Below are 10,472 nucleotides of genomic sequence, written 5' to 3'. Positions count from 1 at the left end.
GATAAATCACCGTCCCAGTCTCAGGTCTTTTGCAGACTGCAACAGGTTTTCTTCCAGAATGGTCCTGTATTTGGCTCCATCCATCTTCCCATCAATTTTAACCATCTTCCCTGTCCCTGCTGAAGAAAAGCAGGCCCAAACCATGATGCTGCCACCACCATGTTTGACAGTGGGGATGGTGTGTTCAGGGTGATGAGCTGTGTTGCTTTTACGCCAAACATAACGTTTTGCGTTGTGGCCAAAAAGTTCGATTTTGGTTTCATCTGACCAGAGCACCTTCTTCCACATGCTTGGTGTGTCTCCCAGGTGACTTTTTATAGATATCTTTGAGAAATGGCTTTCTTCTTGCCACTCTTCCATAAAGGCCAGATTTGTGCAGTGTACGACTGATTGTTGTCCTATGGACAGAGTCTCCCACCTCAGCTGTAGATCTCTGCAGTTCATTCAGAGTGATCATGGGCCTCTTGGCTGCATCTCTGATCAGTCTTCTCCTTGTTTGAGCTGAAAGTTTAGAGGGACGGCCGGGTCTTGGTAGATTTGCAGTGGTCTGATACTCCTTCCATTTCAATATGATCGCTTGCACAGTGCTCCTTGAGATGTTTAAAGGTTGGGAAATCTTTTTGTATCCAAATTCGGCTTTAAACTTCTCCACAACAGTATCTCGGACCTGCCTGGTGTGTTTCTTGGTCTTCATGATGCTCTCTGCGCTTTAAACAGAACTCTGAGACTATCACAGAGCAGGTACATTTATACGGAGACTTGATTACACACAGGTGGATTCTATTTATCACCATCAGTCATTTAGGTCAACACTGGATCATTCAGAGATCTTCACTGAACTTCTGGAGTGAGTTTGCTGCACTGAATGTAAAGGGGCTGAATAATATTGCACGCCCCACTTTTTAGTTTTTTATTTCTAAAAAAAGTTTAAAATATCCAATAAATTTCGTTCCACCTCACAATTGTGTCCCACTTGTTATTGATTCTTCACAAAAAATTACAATTTCATATCTTTATTTTTAAAGCCTGAAATGTGGCAAAAGGTTGAAAAGTTCAAGGGGGCTGAATACTTTTGCAAGGCACTGTATTTAATAGTCACTCCCTCACCTCCTCTCTGACTCGTTTCTGCTCCTCTTTCAGTTTGTTCTTGATCTCCTCCACTGCTGCTTTACGTCTCTCGTTCTTTCTCTTGCGGAATCCTGTAAGAAACTCCCTGTGATTCACACACACACACACAACTGAGATAAATTGGACTGATAAATTGAACTGATTTTAAGCCAGGCTTCATCAACCATAATCAGTGCCCAACCTGAAGAATGTTGGTACAAATTCCCAGAGAGACACTTCTAAATGTTGTTGAAAGCTCTTACAGAACAGTGGAGGAAGCTTTTATAACCACAAATGGAAGGTCACTTAAGTCAAACCTTTCATATTTCCCCCATAGTTTGCAACCTACATATGTATCTGTTGTTATTCTGGCCACTTGATTTTTGTTAGTTTTTTTGAACACAGAATTGTTCTACCTTGATTAATAGATTTGAATTTGTGTTGTTTTAATTTTGTAGGTGTGTGTGCTCATCATGCGCTTCAGAAGCGAGGTATAACCTGCGCCCTAACACTGTACATAGATTTTATACATTAACATACAAATACAGATGTGTTCATTCATTATCAAGTAGACTCACCACCTGCAAGGTCAAGAGTGTGGGTCATGTATGATGATAGACAAGCAGTAGGCATTTGGTGGGCAGTGGGCAGTTTTAGATTGACTGGACCTTGGCAATGAAACTGGTTTGAGTAATGAATATCTGTTAGTGGAAATGTTTGTTAGTTTTTTTTATGTATATCTATGTTGCAATTGCGAAACAGGATGTGAACTTTATGGTTTCATGAGAAATTTATAATCACAGGAAAAAAGCATTTTGTTAAACCACACACACCCATTTCCAACTAACAGGCAACACCCTAAACAATTTATGTCAAGACCAGCTACATCCGACGGATGTCTGTTAAAGTATCAACAATTGTATCATTTACCGCAAACTGGCTGGTCTGGAACTTTAGAACAGCAATGATGAAATTGCCAAGTATTTTTTTTAGAAAAGTCTTTGATGAGGGGTGAGACAAACTTTCAGCAGTTTGCAACAAACCCATCAATCAATAACAATTTTAATAGTTTAACACAACAAATACTTACTAACACAATGTCAAATCAAATTTGTTTAGATCTTTTTACAATGAACACTGTCTTAAAGCAACTCTACAGAATCCAGGACCAACAGACCAAAAACCTTCTTTTGAGCAGCCGAGGGTGACAGGGGCAAGAAACAGCCCTTTAAAATGACAGGAAGAAACCTCGAGAGGAACCAGACTCAGCAGGGACATCCATTCTCATGTCATGGAGGATAATTTAAATAAAAAGGATTTACACAAATCACACAAACACAAAATTAAATTGAACTAAAAGTTGTAACTAGCAAAATAATAATAATAATAATGTAAAAAATGTGAGTTCTTCATTATTCAGTACAGTCTGTGATAAAGTCTGTAGTGGGTTCTTGACATTTTTGGTGCAAACACGCCTGGTCCCCGTCAGAGATGTTCACAAGTCACAAAAATACGAGTCCGAGTCAAGTCACGAGCCTTTAGGCTAGAGTCCGAGTCAAGTCACGAGCCTTTAGGCTAGAGTTCGAGTCAAGTCACGGGTCTTTAGGCTAGAGTCCGAGTCAAGTCACGAGCCTTTAGGCTAGAGTTCGAGTCAAGTCACGGGTCTTTAGGCTAGAGTCCGAGTCAAGTCACGGGTCTTTAGGCTAGAGTCCGAGTCAAGTCACGAGTCTTTAGGGTAGAGTTCGAGTCAAGTCACGAGTCTTTAGGCTAGAGTCTGAGTCAAGTCACGAGTCTTTAGGCTAGAGTTCGAGTCAAGTCATGGGTCTTTAGGCTAGAGTCCGAGTCAAGTCACGAGTCTTTAGGCTAGAGTTCGAGTCAAGTCACGAGTCTTTAGGCTAGAGTCCGAGTCAAGTCACGAGTCAATATAATCTACACAAATCATATATTGGAAATGTAGCATAGAAATAAACAAATAATCTGTAAGTTCAGATAAAAAACAACAACAGATTAGCGACTGTATTTAGCCGTTTTACTTTGTGCCTTTACTTTCCTTGTCATTGTGCAAATTACTGTAATTTTCATAACAAGAAGGTTCCAGTTAAAAGCTTAAACTGATACATTTTGTTTTCATTGCAAAACAAAAGCGCGGTAAATCACGGCACAGCGGCCAAAATCCAAAACACAGCAATAAAATCATAACCGCTGCTTACCTTAGCTTATGTTCTTCCAGATGCTATAACATTTATAAGCGTGTGTTCCATTAGGAATATAATCCGTTATTTTGTAAATGTGCTTATAATTAAAAACCTCCAAACTTTTCCAGGTTGTGAAGTAAAACACCAACTCGTTAGAAAGCCGATCAAGCGTTTCATTGACAATCATCTGTGTGACGCAAACTGAATAAATGCAAATAACAGCATTTCTTACCAACAATTACAATCAGAAGCTCTGATTGGTTCAGAAAGCGGCTCTTTCAAGCATTAGCGCCAATTCTATAGGAGCGTTCCATTCACCCCAGTTGTTCCTGTGAAGTGCACTATGTAGGGTATTCCACCATTTTAAGGGAACAGGGAACTGTGCTCTCCCCCTTCCTCTTCACCCTGTACACCACCGACTTCCAGTACAGGTCAGACCTCTGCCACCTTCAGAAATTTTCTGATGATTGTGTGGTGGTCGGATGTATCAGGGATGGGCAGGAAGGTGAATACCTTGTGGACGGCTTTGGCAAGTGGTGCGTGAGGAACCATCTGCTCCTGAATATCTCCAAAACTAAGGAGATGTCCGTGGACTTCAGGAGGAAGAGGACTGTGACCACCCCTGTTACCATCATGGGTCAGCATGTTGAACAGGTGGACACGTACAAGTACTTGGGTGTCTGGCTTGACAACAGACTGGACTGGAAGGCTAACACAGAGGCTGTGTACAGGAAGGGGATGAGCAGACTACTTTCTGAGAAAGCTCAGATCCTATAATGTGTGCAACAAGATGCTGACCATTTTCTACCAGTCTGTTGTTGCGGGGGCTGTGTTCTTTGCAGCAGTGTGTTGGGGAGGCAGCATCAGAGCAGGAGATGCAAAAAAAATTTAATAAACTGATCAGGAAGGCTGGCTCAGTCTTGGTCTGCTCACTGGATGGCTTCGAGTTGGTGGTTGAAAAGAGGTCTGTGAACAAACTCATTTCCATACTGGACAATCCATCACACCCCCTCCATGACCTCCTAATCAGACAGCGGAGCACCTTCAGTAACAGACTCATCCAGCTCCGCTGTAAGAAGGAACGATACAGGAAATCGTTTGTACCAACAGCGATCTCACTGTATAACTCATCCCCACTGTGCCGGGACATCATTGCTCACTGAGTTAATACTAGGACTATTAGGACAGACTCATGGAACATGATCTGTCACTCTGTTTATTTCATTACACATCTGGACATTTAATGACAAGACACATGTATTTTTTCTATTATATTACATATTGCATATACTAGTATACTGTATTTATTTCTACCAACATTGTACTGCAATGCTTACTTATTATTCTTATGCACCGTAAGCCTATTTAATTAATAGTTTTTAACTGAGTCTTTTATTTACTTAATACGTTTTGCTATTGGAACTTGAGCTGTTGTAATACTTGACTTTCCCTCTGGGATTAATAAAGTTATCTATCTATCTAAGTGAGATTCCAATCCAAAGGTAACGAAAATCTTCAAATGAAGTGAACTTAAGACTGTGTAAGGAGTAGGGAGCGACACTTCATCACTACGCTGGAACATTTACCCATTGCGTGTGTTGCGGGTTAACACAGCCGGAGCGTTATTAGGGAGCAGAAATTTTATAATAATAATCATTATATATATATATATATATATATATATATATATATATATATATATATATATACTGTATATATATATTTATATACAGTATATATATATATATATATTATAATTGTCACACATAACTAATGTTAACACATGCTGACGCTAGTGACTAGCCATTTTTTGCGAGTCATGAGTCGAGTCCGAGTCATTTGAAACGAGTCCGAGTCGAGTCTGAAGTCGCTGTGTGTGTGACTTACGTGCGACTCGGCCTCAGGTCCCCATCTCTGGGCCCCGTCACATCTGCAGGAGCAGCATTGTTCGCACAGCAGTCTCGACTACAAGTGGCTTCTCCAAATTCAAAACACCACTTTTAATGACTGAATAAGACAAGCGTCTTTAGTATTTAGTACAGTACCCTATTACTGTTATGACCAGCAGTGAACATAAAACATAGCCAGACACCAGCTTCTAGCAGCGTCCCTGAGGAATCCTAGTCCATTCCTCATGGGTGATAGCCTCCACTTTACAAATATTTCTGGGTTTGTGTGCTGCAACCACCTTCTTCAAACCCCAGCAAGGATTTTCCATGGGGATCAATTCCGGCGACTGTGTCGACCATTCCAGAATCTTCTTCTGAGGTATGATTGGGATAATTGATTGTTGGATATTGATGCTGCAGGTTTCCAGTGCCAAATAAAGCAGTATGCTTCTTTCTTCATGTTCCAGACTGTTAGAAATTCGGCATACAGGAGTCAGGAGACTCCTTCAGTAGGGTCTTTAGTAGTAGAGTTTTATTAAACACATACAGACATATGGGCGCAGCTAGGAAGACCAACAAAATCTGACTGGACATATTTTAGGGGAGACTTTATCTACACTAGAAATGAAGGGAGGAATTAAGAAAAAGAGAGGGAGGTTAAGGGGGAAAGGAAATAAGAATGGAGAGAGGGGTAACACAGGATACAGGATCAAACAGAAGGGGTCATTTCAATACCCGTGTTAGAAGATCAGGGCCATGTAGGACACAGTGTTTTCTCTCATGACGTAGTACTGATCCATATGCCCGAAAAGTTCCAGTTTCAATTCATTGCTTCCCAAAACATCTGTGTCTTACTTATATAGTTTTGAGCTAAATTTTTACATTTACATTTTCGGCATTAAACAGACGCTCTTAAAAGTGCTTCCATAGTAAACATTTTATTACTCTAGTTTAAGTAAACAACAGTTCAAGAACACAAATCTGCTAAAACCTGTTAGAACCAAAGTGTTTATTTTGCAGGAAATGAATGAGTGTTAGTAAGTAAGTAAGTACAAGTCAGCTTAAGTGCTTAGTAAAGAGGTGATGAAGGTTTTTAATAGTTTTTTGAAGACACTGAGAGACTCAGATGTTTGGACAGACAGAGGAAGTTCATTCCACCACTTGGGTGCCAGAACAGAGAAGAGCTTTGATGCTTGTCTTCCTTGAGTCCTGGGTGGAGGATCAAGTCGAGTGAGACTAGTGGCTCGGAGGTTGCGTGGTACAGAGTTGGGTTTGATTAGACCTCGAAGGTAGCTTGGGGCTGCTCCATTTTTGGCTTTGTAGGTGAGCGTCAGTGTTTTAAACTGAATGTGTGCAGCTACAGGAAGCCAGTGAAGAGAACGCAGCAGTGGGGTGATGAGGCAGTGTTTAGGTTGGTTAAAAACCAGGCGAGCAGCTGCATTTTGGATAAGTTAAAGAGGTTTAATAATGGACATAGGAGAACCTACCAGGAGGGAGTTGCAGTCGTCCAGCCGTGAGGTTACAAGTGACTGGACCAGAATCTGAGTAGCTTCCATGGACAGAAATGGCCGAATTTTCCTGATGTTGTACAGGAGGAACCGGCACGATCTTGTCATGTTGGCTATATAAGAAGAGAAGGTCAGCTGGTTATCCAGGACAACACCAAGGCTTCTTACATTATCGGATGGTCTGATCTGGGAGTCATCAAAAGAGATGACTAGGTCCTGGGTTGGAGATTGATCTCCAGGAATAAATAACAGCTCTGTCTTGCTGGGATTGAGTTTTAGATGATGAGCTGATTCTTGTCATTATGGGTCAGTACAGGTGTACGTCTTGGAGTTCGGACATTTGATGTTTAGTATGTGCCTTACTGTGCAAACTGAAACCTTAGCATTTTTAGTTTCTTAACAAATGATCACTATGCACTTTCACATGTGAAGTACATTTTTATATGAACAAATACCATGTTTAATCCGTTTTAACAATAAAAAAAGAATAATCACAATGTAAACTTTTATTTGATTAAATTTACAACCAGAGATTACAAATAGCTTTTGCTTAGTTCCCCGATCCCTCCTCCACTTTACAGGTACTGAGGTGTTGGTGGATGCCTCTGAGGCTGGACTCAAAGGTACAGTATGGACACTGGTAAAGTCCTTGTCTGTGGTGCAGTTTGACATGGAAGTTAAGCAGGCTTTCCAGGATGAAGCTCTCACTGCAGTCTGTACAGGCGTATGGCTTTGGGACGTCGTGTTTCCGGTTGACGTGGCGCAGCAGAAAGCCCTTAGTCTTGCAGCACCGTTGGCAAAACTTACAGACGTAATCTTGGGCGCTCGAGTGCTCGGTGTATTTTTTGACAGCAGCGTCTTGCTCTTTGACAGCCTCTGGGCTGATACCTGAACCCTCTGTGTCCATAGCTTCATCATCATCATCATCACTGTCACCTTCACTGCTAAATGCAGAGCTTCGTTTCCTCTTCAGCAAGTCCATAGTGGATTCTTCTTCAGTCTTATTGAGCTTCTCTGAATGGTCCTCACTTACAATCTCAGGATTATCGGCACCTTCCGGTTCCATTCCATCTTCATTAACACCCTTGGTGTTGACCTTGATACCCTGATGTTCTTCCTTGGCTTTTATACCTTTAATTATCTTTGGCACCTTTTTAACAGCGAGGCAGTGCCGAGCCAGTATGTGTTCGAACAGTATGGCGTAGTCCTTGGACGTGAAGAAGCAGATGTGACAGTGGAAGAGCTTGGCTGTGCGCTGGTAGATGACGACCTTACCCAAGCGTCCTACAGGCACGTCCTCACAATGCAGGGGATGTTGGGAGCCGATGTGAATCTGGAACGAGAACTTGGTGCCACACCGATAGTGGCAGTACTGACATCGTATTCCAGAGCTTTTTGCCCGCTTCTTGGAGTGTACCGAGGTAAGGGCAGGAGGTCCAGGCTTGTCTGGCTCGATGATAATACAGTCTGAGTCCGCGTCTCTGCACTTAGCTGGGTTCTGAGTCGAACTCTGTTAAAAAACAAAGTAAAACATTGAGAAGAAACAGGAAAACTAAAACAATTATGAACAGCTGAGTGATCTTGTCCGTTACCTCTAGAAGAATAACATCGTTTGTATCTGAGGAATTTTCTTCCTCCATTTTTGCATCTTCCATCTATCAACCTTTAAAAAGAGAACTTTATTACATTGGGCTGTAACGATTCACCACAAGACAAAAGTTACATGATTCAACTCAATTTGACATGTACAATAATCGATATTCACTTTAAACAGCAGAGGGCGCTGGTGCTATTCACCTCGCCTGGTTGCCAAATTCGGGGGTTTTCAGCCAAATTCGGGGGTTTTCAGCCAAATTCGGCTTAATTCAAAATTGTTTTGCATAGTTTGTACCTACCTCAGAAATAAAAGGGCATTCATTATTTAGATAAATAAAAGATAATCACAAATACAGTAATTATTATTAATCTAAAGTTTATTTTATTAAATTTTTTTAAAGAAATAATAACACGAAACTTTGTCATCATTTTAAAAAATCAATCAAATCAGTCAATTTCACTTTAAAAAATCGAGAAAAAAATTGATGGAGTTTTTAAACACCTTACTGTCACTGCTGGACTGAGAATAGTCCACCAACCAAAAATATCCAGCCAACAGCGCCCCGTGGGCTGATGAAGGTCTAGAAGATGACCGACTCAAACAGCAGCAATAGATGAGCGATCGTCTCTGACTTTACATCTACAAGGTGGACCGACTAGGTAGGAGTGTCTAATAGAGTGGACAGTAAGTGGACACGGTATTTAAAAACTCCAGCAGCGCTGCTGTGTCTGATCCACTCATACCAGCACAACACACACTAACACACCACCACCATGTCAGTGTCACTGGAGTGCTGAGAATGATCCACCACCCAAATAATACCTGCTCTGTGGTGGTCCTGACCATTGAAGAACAGGGTGAAAGGGGGCTAAAAGGGTTTGTAGAGAAATATATGGACTACAGTCAGTAATTGTAGAACTACAAAGTGCTCCTATATGGTAAGTGGAGCTGATATAATGGAACCGTTTTAGTCAAATATAATTTTGGAATCTGGCATCTAGTACCATCACACCCCCTCCAACGTGCCACATCCTTTTATCTAACCACAATGAAGTCTCAGAGAGAGCTGCATCGCACACTGAGAGACATGCTAAGCCCTCCAGATCATCCATCACTACAGTGCCTATAAATTTCACCAGACACAGCCAATCAGGCCTGTGTGGGACCCAGCCAGATTAATAGCACTGCCTGAAATGACTTCTTATTCTATTCTATATAATTATACCGGCTTCACACTCTTTACAGACAGCCAGGTTCTGTGTTTTAGGCTGAACTTGTCTGACTAATTCTAAATACTGACCCATTTACCTTTATTCTGTATAATTGTTTTCTGATTTGCATAATGCGTATGTTTAATTAAGTAGATCTGAGCTTAGCATTAGCATAGAGAGCTAGGTTAGCATTAGCATAGAGAAAACAACGATCTAGTTAACATTTAAATTAAACAAAGACGTAATAAATGCTTACTGTTTAAGCACTCCTCTTCCACATATGATATTTTAAATATATAATAAACCGTTCGTGTTTTGTTAATTTAAGGATTTTTGAAAGATTTTCATTTAGCTCATTTTGGTTTCGGTTTTGTGTCTCTTCTTCGTAACGTTCTGAGCAGGAAGAATCTAAACATGCTGAAACACAACAGCGCCACCTGCTGTCCAAATACAGAACATACAAGCACAAATCTCAACGCTCTGTCTTCACATATACACATACAATTACTGACTGTAGTCCATCTGTTTCTCTACATACTTTGTTAGCCCCCTTTCATGCTGTTCTTCAATGGTCAGGACCACCACAGGGCCACCACAGAGCAGGTATTATTTAGGTGGGGGATGATTCTCAGCACTGCAGTGACACTGACATGGTGGTGGTGTGTTAGTGTGTGTTGTGCTGGTATGAGTGGATCAGACACAGCAGCGCTGCTGGAGTTTTTAAATACTGTGTCCACTCACGGTCCACTCTATTAGACACCTAGTTGGTCCACCTTGTAGATGTAAAGTCAGTCAAGCTTTTTCGGATCAACATGCTTGTGTGAATGAGGCTTTTCCCACATGAAAATAATGAAGTGTAAATATGGATCCACACTCACTGATGATCACCTGAAAATCTACTTGAGCATCAGCAGCTCCTGTCCAGATACATAAACCTGACTGATACCATTCAGAGCAAATAATCA

The 10,472-nt window shown here is 41.2% G+C and overlaps 1 protein-coding gene across 2 annotated transcripts; it reads right to left on the bottom strand.

Annotated features, from left to right (window-relative positions):
- Positions 1 to 7,190: 7,190 nt before the first annotated feature.
- LOC134309273 (chromosome alignment-maintaining phosphoprotein 1-like) lies at positions 7,191 to 9,894 on the bottom strand. 2 transcript variants are annotated; one of them, XM_062990927.1, is made up of 3 exons: positions 9,764 to 9,894; positions 8,292 to 8,362; positions 7,191 to 8,209 (listed from the first exon to the last, which is right to left on the bottom strand). In XM_062990927.1, the coding sequence occupies exons 2-3, from the start codon at positions 8,352 to 8,354 to the stop codon at positions 7,250 to 7,252; spliced, it is 1,023 nt and encodes a 340-aa protein (XP_062846997.1). In that variant the 5' UTR covers positions 8,355 to 8,362; positions 9,764 to 9,894; the 3' UTR covers positions 7,191 to 7,249. The 2 variants fall into 2 exon arrangements, with proteins under 2 accessions (XP_062846997.1, XP_062846998.1); XM_062990928.1 differs by lacking the exon at positions 9,764 to 9,894 and adding an exon at positions 8,803 to 8,879.
- Positions 9,895 to 10,472: the final 578 nt, after the last annotated feature.

Source organism: Trichomycterus rosablanca, chromosome 2, assembly GCF_030014385.1.
Source record: "Trichomycterus rosablanca isolate fTriRos1 chromosome 2, fTriRos1.hap1, whole genome shotgun sequence".
Taxonomy (NCBI): Eukaryota; Metazoa; Chordata; class Actinopteri; order Siluriformes; family Trichomycteridae; genus Trichomycterus; species Trichomycterus rosablanca.
The sequence above is the reverse complement of the archived record's forward strand: the minus strand, read 5'-3'. Positions and strand labels throughout refer to the sequence as shown.